The 24,659-nt window shown below is 38.9% G+C and overlaps 1 protein-coding gene across 14 annotated transcripts in view; it reads left to right on the top strand.

The window, feature by feature from the left end:
• Positions 1-24,659, top strand: part of robo2 (roundabout, axon guidance receptor, homolog 2 (Drosophila)) — a 419,069-nt gene that overhangs the window by 371,540 nt on the left and 22,870 nt on the right. For 9 of the 14 annotated variants that reach the window (XM_036149797.1, XM_036149788.1, XM_036149786.1 and 6 more), the window contains 6 exons: positions 3,882-3,924; positions 9,897-10,024; positions 11,894-12,166; positions 13,136-13,261; positions 22,365-22,524; positions 23,657-23,920. In XM_036149797.1, coding sequence (XP_036005690.1) covers positions 3,882-3,924; positions 9,897-10,024; positions 11,894-12,166; positions 13,136-13,261; positions 22,365-22,524; positions 23,657-23,920 — 994 coding nt within the window. The remainder of the gene's footprint in view (positions 1-3,881; positions 3,925-9,896; positions 10,025-11,893; positions 12,167-13,135; positions 13,262-22,364; positions 22,525-23,656; positions 23,921-24,659) is intronic. The other 5 variants (XM_036149798.1, XM_036149791.1, XM_036149794.1 and 2 more) reach the window with 1 other exon arrangement.

Genomic DNA, 24,659 nt, shown 5'->3' with positions numbered 1-24,659 from the left:
GTCGTAGAGGAAGCAGGTTATTTGACAAAATAGTTTTTACTGGCAAGCACAACTTAATGTTCAGTCCAGCATAGATTACACGGTGAGACTGGGGTAATACTTGGAACATGAATCAGAATGTGATTGAGGAGTTTTACAGCACTGCTTTCTTTGTATTGACAATTAGCTGATGTATTGAGTGTCCTGTCTCAGCATAGTAAAGCTGTCAGTACACGAGAGGTAAATCACAACATTGTCATGGCACACAGCCAGCAAGAATTCTATTTGATGGAAATTTTATATGCTGATTACACTTGGGCAGCCCCCTCCCCACCACTGATGCTTATTAAAGGGGATTAATCTGCATTCATATTGGATAAAGTGCTTATCTGAGAGACGGAGGCGAGAAGCCCGGCCCAGTCGTGTCACTCTGGCTAACATTAAAGTGTTCCGGCAGCAGGCCGGAAATGTGCCTGAACTCAGATAGAGACTTCAGAGGCCTTCTCGCAGCACTGGCTTCCAAGCCCTCTCCTGTCAATCCCAACTCATGCAACAGTTTTCTCTAAAGACAAACTTTTGCCAGTGGAGGAAAAGGAGACTGGGGTTTTGGCTCTGGTTGAATAAAGAAGGTTCGGTCTGTCTGCCTTTCTCAAAAGTTAAATTTTTAGCCACACGAAGAAGCTGGAAAAAAAAACATTTAAATGTTAAATATAATGCCTTGCAAAATGATTTAGACCTATTTTCACATGTTGTCACATTCCAACCACGAACTTCAATGCATATTTTTTTTAAATGGTACATCCATTAGGAGGATGAAGAAAAGCCTTTTACATCTTAACATCTGAAAACTGGTGTTCAATATTATTCAGGCTTTCTGAATTAGGACACATTATACCATGACTTCAGTGATAACTATTTGATATAATGTCCTTACCAGCTTTGCATGTCTAGATGGTCCATGTTTTGCCCATTCTTCTTTACAGAATAGTTTACACTCAGGTTGGATGAAGAACAGCTGAACAGAAATTCTCAAGTCATGCCTAAGATTTTGAATGGGACTCCACTGTCACTCTGTATGTTTAGTGTCATTGTCTTGCTGGATGGTAGTCCGCTGTCCCGATCTCAGCTCTTTTGCAGCCACTAACAAGTTTACTTCTGGAATTGCTCTGCATTTATCTCTACACATCTTCCCATGCACTCTGATCACATTCTCTGTCCCTGCTGAACAAAATAAATACCTCAGCATACTTTTTTTTTTATTGAGATGATGATGTGGTCAGAGCAATATGAAGTGTTAGTTGAGGTTTATGTTCTGCAGGCACGCCAAAAAGTTCAGTGTTGCTCTCGTCTGATCCGAGCATTTTCTTCCACACATTTGCTATATCTCCCGTATAACTTTTGGCAGACAGCAATTGGCTTTCTTTTTGCCACTCTAAGGGAAAGATTCTCCCACCGGAGCAGTGGATCTTTTTCTCTAACAAACCTAAGGTCTTCACAGAACAGCATTGTTTTAGACATATATAAAGGTCATCTGTTAATTTTATTTAGGGATTTTAAGGTAAATGGGGCGATGAATAGAAATGCACACCACGCTTTTCAGATTTTAGTTATAAGACATCTTTAAAAAGAGATACAGATTTATGGAATTATGTGTCAATTTGAGTCGGTCTTCACATGAAATCTCCCAAAAATGTTGAATTCTTTATAGAAAATTTAACACTTTACACAAAAAAATGTAAATTTGTATTTATATCATTGCCAGAGATGATTAATGAAGTTCATCTGAAGTTGGGATAGAGATTTATCATCACAGCGAGTCCTGTCAGCAGAGTTATCATCTGTTTTGGGAGTTTCTTCTGGCTTTCGTCTGTTTCTGCGTCACTCTCAGAAAAGCCCCATCACTTGCCCGAGCTTGTTCTGGAATCAACTTGAATGAACCTGGGGAAAGAAGGAAAAAAAAGAGGAAGCATGTTGAGTCTTCCTCTCTCTTTAATCTCCATCTGTGGAGCAAATGAGCCAAATTACTAACAGCTTTCCCCTTCTCTCTCTAGTAAAGCAGTTCTCTTATTTTTCCCCTTTTTCTCTTTCTTCTCATTGGAACGGGGTGATTTCCAAATCCTAGTGGTTTGTGCTTCTTCCTCCCAATCCATTGAAGTTCCTACGAGCTTGGAACTTTCCCCGCTGCTTTGTCATCACGGCTGCAGTGAAGATGCCTCAATTTCAGAGTTTTACAAGCCAGAGAAAGAATGTGCCTCCCTTTATCTCTGCATCTTTTTCATGGATCAGACCATGGCTTCTGGGGATTCCTGCTAGCCACATGACCAGCATCTCAGATTGGAAACTCAAAGTGATTAATGAGTCCTCTGCCTTTTCTAATCATTTTTGTTGGAGTTTAATCACAAATCTGATAGTGACTCGGCAGCAAAATCAAAGAGAAGAAATTAGTTTTGCTTCTCATCTGGCACCTTGTCCTTGAAGTACACAAGACATTTTGATTTATGTAAATTGAAGCATGCAGCAGTGTACAAGCTTTAAAATGAGGAACCAAAGACATTGCCTGCAGAGGGCCAACTGAAGCCCATGGTGAGTCAAATAAATAGGGGTTAAATAAAATTAAAAAAAGATGTGCATTTTGCTGATGAAGTACCCTTGTACTTCATCAGCAAAATGCACATCTTTTTTTACTGGACAATACTGAAGACACGGTCTATTACTAGTAGTATGCAGTGCTTTGCAAAGGTACTAAAAATCCTTGAAGTTTTTCCTGTTTCCCAAAGTTACAAATACACACTTGATCACCCTCTGGGTTCCTTGTGACTGGTCAACACAGCGTAGCAGATAGTTATGAAAGTAAAAGGAAGTTATATATTTCTTTGAACATTCATACATATAATTTGAACATCGTGGAGTGCATCTAGATTCTGACCCATTTGATACTTTGATACTCAGTGCAACCAATTTAATTAAAAAGTAAGCTAATTTGTAGTAGATTCCAGCTTTGTGTTATTTATCGTCAACATAAATGCCCATCTAATGTCCATCTAATCTGACTGAGTTTAAACTAGTTTCCCAAAACAGTTGGGTTGGCATTTCAGTTTGCAGATGTGGGAAGCAGTTTACAAGCATAACCTGAGAGGCTTGCAGATGTTAACCTTGCCTGCAAGATGAATTCTTGCGGTATGTGGGTGTTCGCAAACACACACGAATCCATCTTGCACCGCTCCGGCATCAACCGTTTGTGTCCGAACCAGAAATGGTTCGGGCCAATCACGTTGCAGGATTGAGGCTTAAAGCGGGACATACCGGTGCAATGAAAGCAAGAGCGGCTGAGCGATCTGTTACGTAAGAATCCACAATTTCATATTTGAAAAAACAGGAAGAAGTGCCTTGACTAGCTAGCCTTCTTGTGGTTTCTCATGACGCCTGCTGCTTACGTTTTCATTTGATGCCATGATTGGCTGACACCAACCTTGGGTAGGTGGGCACTTGGTGTTGCTTCGTCCAATCAGTTTAGAGAGTTCTGCTGAAATTCCCTCCTTTCCCCAAACTGATTCAAATGGAGCAGTCCGTGATTGATAATGTTCACAACTAGAGTGCTACACATGATCAATCTGGCTGGCCAGATGTAGCTGTAGAGAAAGACGCTTCTGCAAAATATTGATTAAGAGGGAATAAATACAAATTACACATATAGTTTTTTGTACTTCCACGGACAACTTTCATGCTATTTTGTGTTGGTCTGTTATCTAAAATCCTCATAAAATAAATGACCCTTTTTATTTTTTGAATTTGATATGTGAAAGTAGAAACCCATTTGTTATGCATTTAAAACCTGGTTGTATTTTACGATAAACATAACGTTTTTCTATTTATCTTCTTTCTTTCTTTTTCCCTGCCTTTAGTGACGTTCCAAAGAGTGGATGGCGGTCTAATGAGCAATGGAAGGTGAGTCCTGCCACCAAAATAAAAGCGTCTTGACCTTGTTTTTAAATTCGCTGCCTCCTGGTTTACACAATCTTTCCTCCAGAGTCACGCATGAAGTCCACCGCAACCGCTCCTGATTCCAACACTGATAAATGACTGATGGGTTTAAAAGATTCCCAATAACTGTTTTAAGGCCCGCCGCACAGGCCCGCCACCCAAATATACATTTCTACCACATCTCCATTTATGCATCGATAGATATACTCATAAATCTCCTCAACAGAATTAACAGAAACAATTTAAGCAGAGAGGGCTTTTATTTTGTCATTTATCTTCCGCCTGCTGGCTACGGGTAACACCAAAGCCCTCTTGAGTGATAAATTTCCCTGTCACCTTGCGTGGGCGGCTGGGATCTGAGCACATGTAATAATGTAAAAATAATTACCCAGGGGAGAGGTGTGTGCGTGCGTGTGTGTATGTGTGTGTGTGTGTGTGTGTGTGTGTGTGGACATCTCCATACGGCCTGCTCCGTTTCAGTGCATGTTAGTGAAATGAGATGGACTACAGTGAATAGGGCACATCTCATCCTTTGTGAGGATTCAGGAGACTCCCTTGAGAATCCCAGGTTTCTGTCTGCTTATCACATCCGACTTGGTAAAAACCAGCACATCTCTAACGGGCACTGTAAGAGCGTGACTAAGTCTGACCCCGGTTTGTCTTTTCCACTTCTAGGAGGGTGTTTATCACATAGTCTGGTATCAGCATTTTTAGATATGTGTTTTTTTTAGACATTTATTTTTTTCATGCATGTATATGCAGCAGTAGGCTGTGAGCTCCCACCAATCTCATAATGAATTAGCCACACCACTCTCTTGCCATGCCATCCCTCATCTACTTTGTGCTGTTATGTTTTTCTTTCAATTTTCCACATAAGTGGGTCCGATTCTCATTCCATGTCTGTAATTTCTTTGGAATGCTTTGCAAATCTTTTGTCTTTAGCTACAAATGGCACAATTTTTCTGGAGAGGCAGCAATCAATCGGCCTGAAATTTGGAATTGCGGAATGTTCCCGTTGATTTGCACTGATCAGCGAGGAGCGGGGCAAATGCTGAAAAATCAGTTCCCCCATTTGACTAAATTCTAAAATCTCCCACTTTTTGTCTGTAAATGGAGCAACCAACAGCATGTACATTGATGCACTTGTTTAACATAAGTCATTTCATAAATGCTTAGGATCATACAATATATAGGTGCATCTCAATAAATTAACATATTTTCAAGGAATTAAATTGTATCATCTACTCAATTCACTAAATAAAAGTAATTACATACAGAGTGAAGTATTTAAAGCATTTATTTTGTTTATTTTGATGATCATGACTTACAGCCAATGGAAACAGAAAATTAAGTTCAAGACCAATAAAAAAAGGGTTTTCATTTTTAAATATTGAAATGTTGCCTAATTGCAGGTATGTCATTGTAATGTATGGTATAGTTCACTTATATAGTTCATAGTGTTGCAAGCACAGTGATACAATGGTGATGTAGGTAGGTATTGGTATCTTTGGTGTTCTTGGCATTGTGGGCAGGTGCCACCTCCTCCTGGAAAATAAGGGCTATATGGGGGACTTTGAACCTCGTTTTCATACTTTAACACAAGTTATGGACAAGCTGTAGTGCATGCCTTGGATACATCTGTGTGTGATGGCTCTTGAAGTGCTAACACCAGCCGCAATTCAAATATTATTGAATGAATTTTGCTTAAAAATACTCTCAAGTCTAAGGTTATCACTGCTGCTGGGGTACATTGTTTAACTAACTTTTTTCCTTTTCACTCAACTTTCCATCATTGTGCTTGCAATAGATAAGCACTTAGTCAACGGCCAGATTATCTTGCATTAAAATGTTTTTTTTCTATTGATTATATGCAATACTATGTAATATTGAGATGCATCTGTAATTTACTGCATAAATGAGAATATTTTAGGGATTCCATCATTTTGATCTGGATTAAAAACTACTACAATTCTCTTGCAAAGAACCTGCCTCACATCCATTTTTCTCTTTTATTCCTTATTTTTCATTGGACGAGAAAAAAGTTAATCTGTCATAATCTAAATTGGATATTGAGATTAACCATGAACCAAGTGTACCGGAACTCAGTATCGGCCTGGAAGAGTCAGATCCGTGCATTTCCATATATTTCCCAAACAAAACTGTGATGCACCTCGGACCTCTAAATTGAGCCTTTGATCTATTTCTGTTAGCCACTCTAATGCCATCACATTCCAGATGTTACAACTTTCCCATCTGTCCTGAAAGTGCAAACGTGAAGCAGAGGATATCGGGAAAACAAAAACATGATCATTTGTTGCATGAAATGTTTATTGCATTAATTAGACAATGGCAAATGAAGCCACATCTGTTTCCATTTTCTCATTGGCTCGTGCCAAATTGCTCTGGCTGAACAATTATACTTAATCGATCACAAAATAAATGATTCATGGAAGATGAATAGGCTGCAGATTGTAGAGAGCTGGACGATTTGGCTTTGGCTGCTCAATTGAAATTGATAAAAAGCTGATAAGGGTTCATCCCTTAACCCAATGCCAATAGGGAGATAGTAATTAGGAGCTAGTAATAACTTCCTATCTCCACACAGATCAATGTTTTAGCAGAGCAGATTCACTCCTTTTGGCAGAACAAATGTGCGTAGGGAACAGGTTTTAATAAATCTGTTGCTATAGAGATTCCTTTCCATCCCAGGGTCTGAATCCTGAATGAGATCCTCTCTGAGAGTTAATCCATGGAGTTATTTGTGTTTTCCATTGTATTAGATAACATTTATACTTTAAATCCAAGTTTAATCAACTAGTCTACTGGACCATAAACAACAGATTTATGCAGTTGGTTTGGAATGAATCTTCCTAACTCGGCTTATTTATAGGAAGCTCAGTGTCAGGCAGGCTTGGCACTATTTATGGATTCATTCTTGCTCATCACAAGTTACTGAAATGTTTAAAAGGAGGATAGATGCTGCTCCAAGTCGGATTTCATCTCCCAAGGTTGCCATCCATCCTCGGATTGGACGGGGATTAAAAGTTAGGCGTCAACTTTTCATCAGGCGGATGTCCCCGAAACCATTTCCATTACCCCTACACAACACGCGCACCCCTTTAAAAAAATATCCTTGGAGGAGATCAGTCTTATTTTAATTATGCTTTGTTGAAAACCGCCGCGTGATGAATGCAAGGACAATACAGCAGTTTCCACTGTCTGCTCCTCCTTTTTTTCAAATGGTACTTAGACGACAGAACAATGTCTTTGTTCTCAGCTTTTTCTTTTTTTCTTTTTGCAGCATGAAAGATTTTAAATATACAAAAGAAAGGGGGCTGTGGAGCTGTGTAGTGGAAAAATAAAGGAAAATGGGGTTAGGAAAATATGGTATGGTAAGAAAGAATGATGGCAGCGGTGGAACATGGCAGCCAGAAACAGAGGTAGAAGTACAGGGAGAGATGTATTACCCTATAAAAGTGCATGTGTCTGATGCACAACCATCAATTTGAATGACTTGTCTCCCCCGAGGGCCTGCTTTGGCATTCAGGAGCCACAGCAAGGGCTCTTAGCTCGTCGCCAGGACTGTAGTTCATTTGGACTCCTCCCTTTGCTGAACAGCTTTTCTCATTAGAACCGGTAGCTGAGACGGAGAGTGACTGCAGCACACCCATTACCTGCCCTTGTCCTCAGGGTTTGACTCTATCCTAGTCCCTCAGAGCCAACCCATCACCCTGCTGGAGCTCAGACAATAAGTCCCATCAGACTGCCAGGTTGGAAGCTACTGTGTTGCAAAGCTTCTCAGAGTGCACATCCCATAATGGGCTTCGAATAAAACTACAAGTGCAGAAGTAAGCTGTTTATATTTCAGATATTTGTGGGAGAGCCGTTTGTCTGCTACAAAGACAGTTTTTATTTATCAGCGGTGGTAAATAGGTATCATACTTGCATGGTCTTGTAAACGTATCTATATGCATGAATTATTTCACACTGTTGCATTACACCCACAGAACCAGACCTGTTTTATTAGGTTTCTGTGACAGACTAACTGTATATGTGCGATGTGGACGAACAAATTATATAAATTGGGTAGAGAGCAGCTTCTCAATTAGATACAGGTCTGGACTTTGACTTTTCACCCGTCTAGACTACAACATCAATATGTTCTGATCTAAACCTCATTGTATGCTTGACTGTTTGTTTAGAGTCTGTCCTGCTGGAAAGTGAACTTCTCCCCCAGTGTCAGGTCTCCTACAGCATCTAACTGTATTTATTTATATATTTCAGGAATGTCCTATATTTAGCTACATCCAACATCTCTGACCAATTTCACTGTCCTAACATGACAGAAGCATCTCCCTAGCATAATGATCCATCCTCCCATCAACTATGATCAATTTTATTGCCTCTTCTGAAGAAAAGCGTCCCCACTGCTGCCACCACCATGTTTCAACGTGGTTATGGTTTGTTTGGGATGATGTGCAGAATGAGTTTTTTTTTTTTTTTATCACACATATCATTTTTGATTGAAGATTTAATTTTTAGTGTCTTCTAACCACCTTCTTTGATGTTTTGCCGTGTCTGCATAATGACTTTGAACATACATCAAAATTAATCGCTTTTTGCTTTCTTTCAAAAATGCATTTATCATGCATTTTTTACATCATCTCCCCTTCACTGGGCATGCAACTCGTCCATACAGATGAGATTTGTAAACCTCACCATTACTAGTTGTCCTATCCACAGCGCCTGACCTGGGGATCTCTAGATCTCCTCCGGATTAACCATGTGTCCCTTGACTTCTTCTCTGTTTAATGCTCAGTTTGTCCAGCTTGCTTCGCCATACTCTTGCTATTTTATTCTAGTAATGTTCTCTAACAAACTCTTAGTCCTTCCCAGAACAGTTGCATCTTTACTGAGATAAGTTACACAAAGATGAGGTTCATGTAATCAGGTGACTTTTAAAGGCAAATTATTGCGCTTGATTTTTTATTTTTTTTAAGGAATATCAGTGTAAATATGGTTGTTCAACTAAACACCACACACAGATTTTTATGAGTATAAAATTTTGAAAGCCATGCATTGTATTGTTTCCCGCTTGACAGTTATGCACTACGTTGTGTTTATCTGTTGCATAAAATCCCTTTGAAACACACTAAAGTTATCAGTTTCGCACAGTTTGGCTTACTCATTATGTCTAACGGAACATAATTACCAAAGCCATTTAGCTGCCTCCCTTTGTTTAACTTGACCTCTGTTAACAACAGTATCAAGCCACGGAAGCCAATGTGTAGAAAAGCATCCCTAATGGCCTCCCACCAGTCACCCGTGACTAGGTAAAGTCTTCATGGCTGCTTTTGCAGTTCACGATCCCTGGGGGAGGGACACGGCACCTGTTAAATGGAACTGCCCACTCCCATGTGCCGGCATCCCACCACAACACCACGATGTGACCAGCCCCAAAGCTTGAGTCCCTATCAAATGTAGACTAAGACTGTGTGGACTTCTCCACAAGGGGTTAATGAGAAAACACAGCACATTGTGCATAATATTAATGAGTTAGGTTTAATATATACACGACTGCCATTATCTGCTTCCGCCCATGTGTAGAAGTCAAAAGCAAGCATTAGTTTCTCCAGTGTGCGTTTGTGTAAATATCTGAATGGATGTGAGCGAGAAAAAGCAGGAGAAAAAGGAAAATAAATGGCTTTGCTTGCTTGAAGATATTCCAACTTTTTGGAACAAAAAAAAAAAACTCTGTATCTGTGTGCTAAATCCCCATTCTTCAGAAGTGTTGAAATTGGTGCAGAGGCTTATCTCATATAAACACACGTTTCATGCGCTCTTTTTGTTTCTAAATACAGAAACCATAGAATTAAACCACATATAGTGAGAGCATTGTTGTTTAATTTTGTTTTTCGACCTTTGCTTTTCTTCAGCCGGCCAGGACTGCTGAATGCCAGCGACCCGGGCTACCCCTGGTTGGCCGACTCTTGGCCGGCGACCAGCCTGCCTGTCAACAGTGGCTCCGGGGGACCAAACGACTTGACTAATTTTGGTCGAGGAGGTGAGTGCTCTGATGCTCCAGCTCCTTCTAAATTGAGACCACAAGAGATGAAAGTCGGCATCCCTGTTTCCCTTTGTGTTCAAACAGAGCCCCTGCTGTTTGTCATGTACATATATACATATGAAATCTACGCATTTGCACATATTTCATTTGCGTTTGGACATATTTATATTTCACACTAGAAGGCAGCTCGAGCATTAACAGCAGGGGGACTCTGCTGTCACGAGGTTGAGCGATGGCAGATAGTCCAGCTTGGTGTCATTGCCTATACTTCAGAGTAAGAGAATGTGAACGAGAGAGGCAGGCAGTGCGAGGAGAGGCAGGCAGCACAGAAGTGTGTGGGGGGGGGGTGGAGGGGGTGGATGGATGTTTGAAAGGATGGTCTTGATCAGCGAGTCGTGAAGGACAGGCACAGCTTGACTGGCGCAGATGTGGACACTTCCGCCATAGCTTTACATCATCTCCCCTTCACTGGGCATGCAAACTGCGCGGTATGAGAAGAGCCTGGTTTCTGTTTCCCTTACTCTCTCTCCGTCTGTTCCAGCATGCACACACATGCAAAACATGGGTGTTATGCTACATGTATGGGAACAGAAAAGGGAGGGTATAGAGATATCCGCAGGATATGTCTGCTAAAACAAAGCTCTACAGCTTAAGGGCAAAGAAATCACAACTGGCTTTATTATAGTGCTTTTTCTTAAATTTTGTCAGTACATCACGTAAAGCTTGATTGTGTGCTTCTTATTAAGATTGTAATAATACATCCAGATCGTGAGACATGCTGTTCGGTTTCCCTCAATGTACGATTTCAAAGTTTTCTGTTCCGACGCAGATATGCAAGGGGAACCCAAGATTAGACCCAGACACGTGTTGCGTTTAAAAGGTTTATAATCATAGACAAAGTTGTCAAATAGAGATCCTCTGCAGGAACAAGCAGGAGACCAGGCAGAAATGAGAGCTGGCTTACTCCCTGCAGAGCAGAATGACAGGATGCCTGAGGCTTGGTCCGTGTCGGGGAGACAGGGCACTGGTAATGCACGGGTGGTCAGACACAGGGCAGACTAATCCAAAGGGCGAGGCAAGGTTTGTAGTCGAGGGAACAGTTCAAGATTGTGGTCCACAAACCAGAAGCTTAGCTAGATGTCCGGCAAGGGCTTGGCAAGGCAAGGAAATCCAGAAACATGTGATTGTGGTCAAATGTCGCTGGACATCTACTTGTTGAAAGCCTTCAATAATCTGACGCTGTCTTGCCATCTGAGGAGAGCTTAAAAAGAGCAGGAAATAGGTGTGTGGTATACGCCTGATCGCGGACCAGCTCACAAGCCTGATTAACACTGAGATCTGGAGGAGTTGCAGGATGAAGACAGCAAACAGGCCAGATCATGACAGTCTCAGCAGTATTTTTTAGTAATGAATGAATCCCCCACACATTTTATTTTTTATTTTTCTTATAGTTAATGTGACAACAAATTTAAATTGAAGGCAACTGGACCTTGACTTAGTTTTTTTTAATTAATCCCACACATATCCATGCGTCTTTAGTCGTGTTTCCATCAAAGTGTTTTTAATGAGCATTTTGAAATATCACATTAGAAAAGGTTGAAACGGCAAAATTCAAATCAACTTACTAAATTTTGAAAATAAAGTAAGTACTGGTGTTTTTTTTTTTGTAATAATCTATTTTGGCCATTTGTCATTTATAACTTTACTGCTCCTGCATGTGTATAGTACTTTCTGTACTTTTTAAAACCACAATTCCAAGTCCACTTTATCTACTTATAAAAATCTTCATGGCAGCATTTCTGGTTTGCAAATGAGTTTACCCAGAAGGCCGCTTTCTTATACGTTCCCTCTCTTTCTCTTTACCAGATCTTCCCACTGGACAAGGAGATAAAACGGGCACAATGCTCTCTGATGGAGCCATCTACAGCAGTATAGACTTCACCACCAAGGCCAACTACAACAGTCCCGGTCAAACATCCCAAGCCAATCCTTATGCAACCACTCAGATCCTCCACTCCAGCAGCATCCATGAGCTGGCTGTGGACCTGCCTGATGCCCAGTGGAAGACCACACTTCAGGCTAAGCAGGAAATGGCAAACTTGGGCTACTCCCTGCCTGACAAGAACTCCTGCAACAACAGTAGGTCGAAGATCCCACTGGGAGCTGGTTAAATGAAGTGTCTGTGTGGTGGTTAGGAGGTTTGACTGTTATTTCTAACTCAGCTGTAATATATCAGACTCTGAAAGTTATATATGTCACGAGTGATTTCAAGTTAATCTCAGAGTTATTCTCTTATAAAAGGACAACCCTTTTGTGCTTAAGCTTTTCCTCAAAAAGTCTACAAATCCCTTCTAGCCTCACTGGGGTGGAAAGTGGTTGTCTTAAAACGTTTATTTGCAGTTGTTTTCTAGCAGTCGTCATATTGGTTGCTCTGGGTGAGGTTAAACAAACCCCCACGAAAGAGTTACACAGTTAAGCCATCCATTAATTTCATGCTGAGTTTTCATAGCGAGGCAATTTCTCCCTTAGTTTTAGTATAATTGCCAATCTGTTTTATCTTTCCTAATATTGAAGAATATCATCTAAGATCATTACCATAGATTTGAGAGGGGATTTTAAAAAGTTTCCAACTTTAATTGCTGTGTTCTAATACATATTTATGATCTAATTTTCCAACTCTAAAAGAAATTAATTTTCTGTTATTTCTTTTTACTTCGTCCCCCTTCTTCAATGAATCTTTAAAAACGTGATAAAATGTGATTATATCTTTCTGAACGGGGACAACTGTTGAAGCATAATCTCCACTGCCGACCCTCATATCCTATTCCAAGAATTGAGAACAACCAGGAGAGGAGATTAGAACCAATTTTTTTTTTAAAACCATGCAAAACAAATAAAAAAAAAACAGAGAAATCTGGTTTGACCAGTGACTGTGTTGTCTATTGCTCAGCAGAAACCGAACTGTTAAAATACGTGTGGCTCGTTAATCAGTGTTTCCTGAATTTATCCCGCTTGCTTTTTGCTCTAACTGCATGTTTTGCATGTGCTTGTGCTAACTGCCAATCACCTGATGCCACTGTGATTTTTGCCCTCTAACCTCCACTGTAGCCCTCCTTTTCATTCCTGACTACCGATTGGCCGATGGATTGTCTAATAGAATACCACACAACCAATCACAAGATTTCAGCACCACCAGCTCTCACAACAGCTCAGAGCGAAGCGGCAGCCTCTCAGGTTGGTTTACGCAGCTGAGAATAAAGCAGTCTGGGATACTTTGCTCCCCAGCCCATCTTTATGATTGACCAATGTCTTGATTGCTTTATTGATCTGTTATTTGCATGTGCAGGTGGCATTCTCATAAAACACATTCCCTTCTCCCCTCACGGAAGATGATGTGCTCAATCAGTTGCCTCTTGTGTTCTGGGCATTGTGCTCTTTTGGAATCTTTAGCAATTCTTTTGTTGTTACTTTTTTATTGCTATTTCATTTTTAAGGCATAAGAATTTCTTGGATATACAAATGCCTTTTAACAAATTACAATATCATTAAAAAAGTTAAGTTATTACAGTATAAGATATCAAAAAGTAAAACATACAATCAAAAAATGCAGATGGAGTAATATAGGTATCTGATACTTTTTTTGTTATTACAGCATGCATCTACTCAAAATTTAAAACAGTTTCTCTGAAAGCTTTCATATTTCATAATACTAATAAAAAATAATTTGGAATTGAAAAATATTGGCACAACAGATTCCCCATAAGACAGAAGAGGCCAGTGTAAAATAGACTGCCTATTGACAGAGTGCTACATACAACGTCGTTATTGGAAAGTTTAGTGAAAGAAGTGCGCTGGAGGAAAAAAAAAAGTAGTGGAGAGGCGCATAATGCATTATCACAGTTACTTGATACCCACTGTGAAGTTTCCGTGGTCAGTAATCATTTAGGGACCCATGTTATTTGCTGGTGTTGTTCCGCTGTCAAGTCCAAAGTCAGTGCAGCTGTCTAGCAGGAACCATTAGAGCAATTTGTTTCCCTCTGCTGACAAGGATTACACGTTTGAAGATGCTGATATAACTTTCTAGGAGAACATGGAACATGTCCACATTGACAAAAGTTCCAAAATGACCCCTGTAACACTGTGCCTCACTGGCCAGCAAACTGGCCTGATTTAAACCCCTTAGATGTCGGGGTTTTAGCCAGGGTTTAGACCAGGGGAGGAAGACGCCAGATTCCGATCAACTAAGACACACAAGCTGAAGAGCAACATTGAAGCATCTTGGGCTTGCTTAACACCGGTTGACTGCCTCCAGGCAACGCCTTGTTGATGCAGTGATTCAACAAAAAGGAGCCCTGATCATGTAGTCAATACTTTGTCAGGCATTTCTGTACATTTTGTTGTTTGGTCTCATATAATTTAGATTTTCTGAGAAACTCAATGCGATGTTTTTAATTAAAAATAATCACCGTTTTAATAATAGATCAGTGTGTGTTTAAGGAATCTGGAAAATTATTGAAATAAATGAATAAATGAACATTTTGGAAACCTTGTGCTTTACAGAGTTGTACTTGAAGTGCAGTGAGAGAGGAGGGTAGTTGAGGCTCTATCAGAACGCAGAGAAGTGGAAGCAGAATATAGCTGAAAGTCCGAGAGCTGGGATTCTGCCACAACTGTAGATCTTTTTGATGACTTTGTCTCTCACTGTGAGTGAGCAGACAGGAGTAGAAGCAGAGGGAGTTTTCAGACAGAGTGGACCTTATCCACACGCGCACACACAGACACCATTAGAGATGCTTGGCTGGCTAAAGTGGCAAAAATACCTCCCTTTTCCCTCATCCCCTAATGGTGGCCGACTACACTAAAACCCATGTTCAGAGAATTACAATGTCATTTATAGGACACCCAGGCAGCCCGCATGCTTGCCTCCCTTCCACTCTCCTCTTTTATCTAGTTACAAGCCACTGCCTTAACTGGTCTCTAATTCAATGCCCTGCACATAGTGGGACAGAGTGAAGGATCTGAAGTGGCCATGCCTTACAGGCAGACTCTTCCTATAGGTCTTCAGGTTACTGGGGACTCCAATTAGTCTCTGGCCCATATTATATTTAAATATGAGAAACAAAATTGCCAAAAACTATAAAGATTTTTTTTTTGCTTACATATAAAATGCAATCTGTTATTTAGAATAAATTGAAATCAAATTACTTATTAGTTGTATTCCTGTCATTATTTTTTTTATGAGTTACATGATTGTTTTAAGGCCCCAGCTACAACACTAACAATATTTATTAAATAGATAACCTTCCCTTTATTGTTGACAAAAAAAATAAGTTTTCATCTGTGCTGTTTGTGCTGTGATACATATGCCCTGCCTGAATGTGGCAATAACAATATTATTAATATAAACATTCAAGTGACGAAGAACTTGAACTTGAACATGAAAAGGCCACGTTCTCAATTCTAATATATTAAGCTGAGGACAAAGAAAATAAGAAAAAGACAAAAATTAAAAACTGCTTCATTGTTGTTGTGGCTTCTAGCAAATGTTGGCTAATGCACCCCCTTCCTGTATTTTGCATATTTTTAGTTTTTGTTGGTTTGCCTTTTTGGTAAAACTGTTGTCGTTTCCTACTGGATTTGTAATTTTGTTTTTTCTAGGGAAAACCTCAGAATTTACTGCAAATACCACATATAATCTAGGTTTTGCAGAATGTCTGTTTCCGTGTGGATAGGTTCTCATGCAAAGAATAAAAACTAATAAAATAGATAAATATATTGACATTGATTTTACTGACGTGATTTCAAAGTTTTTAAACTCATCAAATAAAAAAATGAATACAGTGAGTTAATTAGTGTGCTTTAAAGGCACTGACAGAATTTAATGCCCAGAATGACTGTCTTTTATAGTCTTCTCAGTTTTCACTTGTATTCCTTTAAGTCCTGAGGGTTATTGTTAAAGCAGAATGCTTTAACAATAACAGAGTTTTTTTCAGCGAATATTTACATTTCCCCAAATATTTAGCTGTTTGTTTAAAATCCCTCAAGATTTAAAGGAATAAAATTTGAAAATTAATTAATACATATTCTCAGTGTTATAATAATTAGCTTTTTGTACTCTTAAGTGGAAACTCATAACAAAGACTTAATTATCTTTAACACCATGTTGTCAGGGTTATGTCATCATAAAGATATTAAAGTATCCCTAAAATATACAACTAACAATAAGTTTAAAGGGACCAAATGCTACCTAGCCAAATTAATTAAATGAGTATTTAATGTGTGGTAACTTGCAACAGAGATCAGAATTTGAATCAGTACAAGTAAAGCTTTGATATAGATTTCCACCGAAGTAAAGTCAGCATTTCAACAGGGAGGGGGGGGAATGGAAGCTATAGTGCTTTGCTCCCCTTCTGGGGAGATGGAAGGAATAATGAATGTCAGGTCTGAAGGAAGAAAGCAGGATGAAAGGGAACAGAAATAGAGCAGCTTTCATGACAGCATGGATCTCCACTGGGGACAGGAATCTGCTCATTAAAACCTTTCTTAGTGTAGGGGAGAAGAGGTAACTGGTGTTTTCTGTAGCAGTTAGAGACCCTGAAGACTCTCTGCTGCCCCACACTCTCACCCAGCCTGCCTCTGAAGCTACGGTCCATGTTCATGTGAAGACCATGGCTGTGTTCGAGCTGTTGAGCTCATGCAATGCTTTTATATGTGGCACACTTCCTCATTAGTCACCCTTTATTTTATCAAAGCTACTACATAAATATCTGGCATATCCCTGATTCATATGGAAGTAGAGAATATTCCTGGCACCCTGATAAAGGCTTTTAATATGCTTCAAAACAACTTCTAGTTTATCCCTTAACTAGCAACGGGTCATGGTGACCCATCGGATCGTCTTCTTTTTACTTTTTGGCCATGTAGTTCCTGCGTTTGACTTCTTTTTTTTTTTTAAAAACTCTTGTTTCAAGATGGTCATCTAGGCCCTCCTCCTTTAATTGGCACCTCTTTTGGTCAACTGTGTTGATCCACAGTTTCTCCAGACCCAATGTTATTCACCATAGCTGATTTCTCAAAACACTCCCTCCTCCTATTTTGAGGTATGTTGCTCGGACAAGTCAGTTTAGATGCTCATTGTGACATGTAGAGATAGTAGCCGGTGAAATTACCGTCACCTGGATGTATCGCTTATGGGGCAGGACTCTTAAATCTCCAGAGCAACTGAAAGCATAAAGTTCACCTGGTTTAAATGAAAATGTGAGAAAATTCAGCCTTTATTTAACAAATGGAAAATTTTAAAGACATAGAACTGACTGTTCCTCTTTGAACAATTTCTTTTTATTATCCAGTGGCCTGAGTGTTCTCTTCATTTTATCACATAGGTTTTTATTGGGTTTATGTATAGGGACTGAGACAGTCATGCGAAAAGAAACTGTCTATTTAAGTATTTCTGTTGAACTGGCTTTCCTATTAACTTGTCAAATGACACAGTAATGACCCATTTTTAGTTTTGGGCTTAGTACATTAGATTTTTTTTTCATGTAGATAATGATGCCAGCCTCCTTAACAAGGGTCCAGAAGCCTTTTGAAGAAAAATAGGTCTAAGTATCACTCCAAAAGGCTGAGCAATAGAACAAGGGTCCTTTAATGACAATCCACAAGTAAAAAAAAAAGAATGCAACTGGACTTCTTCCCTTTCCTGAAGATGTTTGAAATCTTATCCAAAAATCTTCATCAGTTCTGAATATAGGTTGCAATTCGATTTCTAAGTTTCAGTTAGAACAATCACACTAATAGGGTCTTTAGGTCACCAATAGGGCCGTCAAATTCACATGACTTACTGTCGTGACTCCCACCTCTCTAATCTACATTTCTCCAATCTGAGCTCTCAAGGTCTTTTCTCTTTTCTTTTTTTTTTTTTTACCTCCCTTACAATCTGTACATGTTGGCAGGATAAAAAATGGGTCTTTATTCATCTTAGAGGATGAAAGAAATGGGCCACTGTCTCTTACTGTATTTCTGCCCTAAGGGACCTGTAGTGTTAGGTCACTATTTGCAAGTTCCTATAAAACATTGATCAAGTTGAAATAAATACAATCTAGATTTAATTTTATACAGATTGTTAAAAAAATGTATATGTTTTGTTTCTGTTTGACATTAAGCCGATGCTGAAACAGATTTATTTATTTATTTCAAGTGGTTTACACATCTATATTAGGGAGTAGTAAGACATTTGTCTTTATCTGTAGATCTTTGCAACTGTGAAGTCTTTGATGATATCCGTTGTTTGGCTTTTTCCCTAAACGCTGAGGCATATTGTGAAGACACAGCTCAAGGCTAAACAGCCCTGCAGTTAAAGCCCGGGAGCGCCCAAACCTTGGAATTTACATAGCCAAAATACCCAAAGCTGGATTTATTTTTAGCATCAGTTCCCCTTTGAAGAGAGACCCAATTCTATCAAAAGACACAAGTTTGAGGTGTAATTCCTGGATAGCTCCTGGCCACAGCGTATATATATATATATCTCATATTCGGGTAAGCTGGTGTAGCTTCAATGCCAGACCATCTTTCCCTGGAAGAGGCTAATTTACAATATTGATGGCCGGTATTGTGTAGTGGGACTGAGAATGATTGAACAATCACATCAGCTTACTATTTACTGGTAAAAGTCAAGCACAGCCCAGACGCGCGATTAGAAAACCCAATTACTTTCAGACTATACTTATGCTGTGGTGCCACCTGCCTTGGGCTTACAGTTGTTTCTTTTATTACTTCCTTTCTGTAGTAATCTTATTGTGACACAAATTCTGTCTTTCATGCCAGAATTTTCTGTTTTGCACCCAGCTTTTTACTGTCTATATTGACAAGTTGTTTTATTTCAGCTGGAAAAGCAAAATTGGAGCATTTTCAAAGTATTCTTCTTGGACTCGACTCAAACTGTGCACTGCTTTATTTCTCTGCCATCTGGCTTTTATAAAACCAATAGAGAGATAACTCACTGCTTGAGTTTTCAAATGTCAACAGAGATTTCCAACATTAGCTTAATGTGGCTATCCTCTCTATTCTTTAGGTCTATACATTGTGTGCAATTACTATGGGATGGGATGGTTCACACGTTTTGGTTCAGTTTGGTACATATATTTGACATAATGTTTACATGTAAATAATCACGACAACTACAAACAACCCAGCGTCATGAACTGTGTAACATTAATATAAGTGTGATTCCTCAAATCAGTTACTAGTAACTGATTACATTGTGTGGTTTATTATTCGTTGCTTCCTCTGAACATATGAGGCAAACAGATTTTCAACTCTGAATAAGGAGAAATAACATGAAGGGGTCTGTTCAGTCTGAAAAAGGACCATTTTGTCCCCTCTCAATTCTTCTCCTTTCAGGCGGAACATGCAGATTTGCTTTACTCACCTTCCATTGTTTTCATACTCTGTAATGTTTATCTTTAGTTCTTTGTTGTTTTTCTTTTACATGTAGTCTGCCATTTTGGGACCTCTTTCCTACTGCATATTATTTGGCTGCATATCTTTAGCTTTAGATTTTGCACTGATCTTTCACTGAGAACGATGTCTTTAAAACCCTTTAAAAGTGTTTAAAAGTTTGCGGTTTTAGTTCAATTTTTGTGTCACTTCAAGCTTTGTTTCCTTTCATTACCAATGACCTCACTAGTTTCTCGATAGGTGAACGAACTCTGGAAATGTTGGATGGTAAGAGCGGCAGTTATTACAGTTAGTTTTATCTTTTGTAAATACGTGCATTAAACAATAAAACTTGGAAGTTGTTCCTAACTTCTCTCAGTGTTACATTACTCATGAACAACAGTACAGTGCCATATGTGCATTGTGTAGCACAATGACAACCAGGTGTTCATATGGGGTCGCACACATGGGATAACAGAGACAGTATATACCCAGATGATTTATATTCACCACTTTTCTACCGCCATAAAATCTTAAATTATTCCACTCAGCAGGCTGAAACAATGCAGCTGCTGGCATATCTTCTAACTTTGGGCCCGGCAGCCACACTGTGCCCTTTTACTGATGCAAGCCTTTTTCTTTCTCCATCCACTGAACTGAACAGTAAAGACATGTCCTCAAGTGAAACAAGTGAACCAAACAATACTGATCTTTTTTTTTTTTATTATGATTTTATCCGTAGCAGTCCCTGCAATTCCATAAAATTTAGCAAACATCACAGAGAGAAAACGTGAAAAAATTTTTTCAGTATATTGAAGCATTACATTAAACAATTTGATCATTGTGTTCGACTGGGGATGAGCATAAAAGATATGTTGACGCTAAATCCAACATATGTAAATTAAATCTAAAATGCTGTAACAATGTCTTCTACCTTTACAGATTTTTTTTTTTTTTGTCACACCTACATTTATTATGTCATCAAACTTATTTCAATGCCAGGCATAGATGGCCTAAGTAAACACATCAATACGTTTTCAAATGTCTTATTTTTGTAAAGGATGAAAACACTGTTCAAACCAGCCTAGCCCTAGTCTGTGTTAAAAAAGGAATAATTCATCCTTTGTTAAATTGTGAACAATGAGTTCAAGTTCTATGGCCACATTTAGGCCTGAACACTTCCTGACCTGGAAAATCAAAGCTTCACTTAAAAAGGACCTACATGACAATATAATGTTGGCTAAAGTATCTCAGAAAGTAACATACTAACACATTAAATAAACTTAAAAATAGATCACAAAGTCAGTGACATCTAATAATCTGGTAAGTATTTCAAAACCCATTTCTAAGGCTATGGAGCTCTAGTCAACCACATTGAGAGCAATTATCCAAATAATGAAGAAACAATGGAACAGTGAAAAACCTTCCCAGGAGGCGGCAGCCACATAAAATTACCCTATAATTACTACAGCAGTCAAACATTGTTGATGGAAGTGTAAAGGTGGGGGGCTGCTTTTTAGCTTCAGAACCGTTCAGACGGACACTGTGACAACAGTCACATATGGCGGTGGTGTGATGGTCTGAGGCTGCTTTGCTGCTTCAGGACCATTTGAAAATAGATTTTTGTGGATACCTTTGATGATCTTCCAGCATTGATTTTTTTTTCTTATTTGAAAGTATGAAATATAAAGTATGAAAGGGAAAAATCTGTAAAAGGCAATACGCTTTTTAAATAGCCCTCATCATTATAACATACAAAGATACTTTTACCTGGTTAGTTAGCCTAGTATTTACATGCGCACTAAGCTAGTTTTGAAAAAAAAAATATTAAAACAATTGTTTTTTTTTAACGCTAATGAAATGCAGAAGCTGTAACTATTTCTAGTTTTTGATATTTTAGTATCGCATTTTGTAAAAGGCTCAACGCTCAAAATACACATAATATTTAAACACATACAATCGATTTTGTTAGTAGGAGCCCTCTATAAAAAGGTTGTTTAATCTATCTATTTGTAACTCAAACCAGATAAGAAAAATCTAAAAGCATACAAAAGGGTTAAAAAAACAAGAAAGAAATTGCTTCCGATATAGTTTAACCTTTAGGATTCATTCTATACTGTATGTACGTGAAACTAAAACCAGATTCAAGATTGAAGTCAAATATCTTCTAAAGAAAATAAAAGTGTTCCTTGCAATGTGACCAAATCATATAAAACTTAGTATTGACCTGGCTGGTAGATTTATAAAGATGGATGTGACAGTGGAGAATTTGGTGTTGGAGGGTTATGAGTGGAAATAGATGGGGTTAGCAGCTCTCCGGTGTAATAAAAGAAATGAAAGTAGTAATAGACTCTCAGTGAATTCCATTAGGGACACACTGACACTACACAAGCCATTCATTATAATGATGCTGTGAAGTGAGATATTTCATTGTGGGGACCCAAAGCCTGGTGTTAAAGGGGAGACTGAGGGATGGGTGGAGCGCAAAGGTCTGCCTCTGCCGCATTAACTGCCGCTCTCTTCTGTTTCTATGGAGATTTGAGGCTTTTCAGCCAATCAATCAATAGGAGCATGCTTTTCATCCTTCATCAGGCAGCCTTGAGCTTTTTCTATGTAAGCGGAGACAGGCAAAAAGCCCATTGAAATCTTGTGTTTGAAATTGTGTACGACTTTCCAGTGGTATGCTGAAAGTGAGTGCAAATGGATTTGTAATCTAAGCAGCATGTTTGCACCAAATTGAGTTTTTTTTTTTTTTTTAGAACGCACATTTGTCACATGGCAAAAGCAACTATTGTTATTTACGATGCTTTCCAACTTGTACATTAGGTTTTAATTGATTTTCTGATAAAATCTAATTTACACCGACTATGTCTCTTAAGTGAAAAATCTCCTTTTTTTCCAGGCGGAAAGGGAGGGAAGAAGAAGAAAACCAAGGCTGGCTCTAAACCTCCAAAAGCCAATGGGTCAAATTGGGTCAATGTTCCCTTGCCCCCTCCCCCTATTCACCCTCTACCTGGCACAGAGTTGGACCTATATCCTAATGAGCACCATGACGGAGGAGGGTAAGTCTGCAAATGATGTCAATACAGGAAATTGTTTTAAATTAAACAACTTTTTTATACAAAGACCTCTTCCTGAGCAATTTTATTGTTAAAGGCTGGTGCATAATTTCATAATCACCTTCCATTTTAATTATGTTGCTCGAGTTAGTGCACATTTACCGCACCCAAACAGAATTGTTATTCATGTTTGGTTTTGCAGTTTCTTTTTATAGGGCAGCTATAAAAACCAATGCATGAATTAGCATTGAATAAAAGACATTATATATATAATGTCTGAACATTAAAAACATCAAGTCTTTTTATGTATTTTAAGTATGTGTCTCACTTTTGATGTGCTCCTGTTCAGAATAACGCACATTTATCGGGATCAAGAGTGTAAACTTCACAGTGCAAATGGCTGTGTATTGTGGAGTTTTAAATTCAAGTGAGCCAATCCCAGAGTGTTATTCTTTTTCCTGACCAAAAAATAAAGTTTTATGAGTAGTATTGTGTTCTGTATGCTTTTAAATAATTTGCTTGCTCACTTCTAAAGAAGAAAATCCTGACATTGTTGTGTTACGAATACGGAACATATAAGATAGATGGTTGACGGAAACTGTTGCTCTTAAACATTTGAATTAGTAAAGTGTATCCAAGCAACTCAAACACAGTTTACTTTAAACTAACTGGAGCTCACTTAAGTGATTCGGAGCGTCCCTCTCTTTGGTGCGTGAGGCGCTTTGTCCTCTCACCTCCATTTCCAGTCTGAGAGAGTCGTCTGATTTAATAGGCTATCTGGCAAATGAAGAGTCCCCTGCACTGTAAATCTGAGGCTGCTTTTAATGGCAGCAGATTAAACCTGTTATGTCCTATGGAGTGTGCGCCGACAAATTTCTTTAATGAACATTTTTCTTTATGGCTTGTATTATTTCAGCATGTATTAGCACAGCTATGAGGAAGTGAAGCCTGACAAGCACTGTAATTTTACTCCAAACTGTCATATAACAAACCTTAGCTGAAGATGGACAAGGTCACAAAGGTCTAAATGTGTGCAGAGGATGTTCTCTTTCAACCGGAGACTCTTTCCATGGATTAATGTAAAGATGCAAGTCTAATCTCAGTGTAATTTGCATTCTTTCAACTCTTACCACAGGTATGAGAGTGACAACTGGGGCTCATCCATGCCTGTACAGACATACCTTCATCAAGGCATGGAAGATGAGCTGGAAGAAGAGGAGGAAAGGGTTCCCACACCACCCATCCGAGGAGTCGCCTCTTCGCCAGCTGCAGTCTCCTTTGGACAGCAGTCCACAGCTACCCTTACCCCCTCTCCTAGGGATGAGATGCAGCCCATGCTCCAGGCCCATTTGGAAGAGCTCACTAGAGCATACCAACTGGACATGGCTAAACAGACATGGTAAAGTTGTATACATTGACAGTTCTGGGCAGAAGTTTTTTAACCAGGCCTAGTTTGTGTTATCAAAGGTTTTCTAGACTCCCTGGAGGTATTCTGAAGTTGCTCTTTGAACTTGCTTGGGTTTTTACCTGACTTTATACCTGAGCTGACACTATATTGTGCAGTGTTTTCTTAAAAATGTCAAAAGTGGGCAATTGTAGGAAAAAAGAAGAGTTAGGCTCTGAAGGATTTGTCTCACGGCAGATGAACCACATATGAATGGCAAGCTCTTAAGATATAAAGACACTTTGAAAATGACCTGGAACAGGACCTAAAAGATATGTGTATATCATTTCTTGGTTATTCATCTGTCACATGCTTTGCTAAGAGAACCATCTCGTTAGTGCTAAAATGCCATTTTATATTGATCTGTGTTATCAGTGCTGTTTCATAGATTTACCAAAACAAGGAGAAACAAACTGTGTCTTGTGACAAGTGGCTGGTAATGAAGTGTTAAATGATCTTATTTTAACATGGTTTGTGAAGTTTTGTATCAAGTGTATATATATAACCCTCGTCTGCCATTAGATTTTTAGAATTTTCTATTTAAATTGTCAGTGACACCTAGCTGAACAACAAAAAAAAAATAATTTGCTCCAATACACCTCAAAATATTGCTAGATATTCTTACTCATTTAAGTAAGATCTAAAGAAATTTTGAGGACTTTATATATTGCCCTATCAATCTGTCTAGCTAGTT

This window comes from Fundulus heteroclitus, chromosome 18 (genome assembly GCF_011125445.2).
Source record: "Fundulus heteroclitus isolate FHET01 chromosome 18, MU-UCD_Fhet_4.1, whole genome shotgun sequence".
Lineage (NCBI taxonomy): Eukaryota > Metazoa > Chordata > Actinopteri > Cyprinodontiformes > Fundulidae > Fundulus > Fundulus heteroclitus.
The sequence above is the reverse complement of the archived record's forward strand: the minus strand, read 5'-3'. Positions and strand labels throughout refer to the sequence as shown.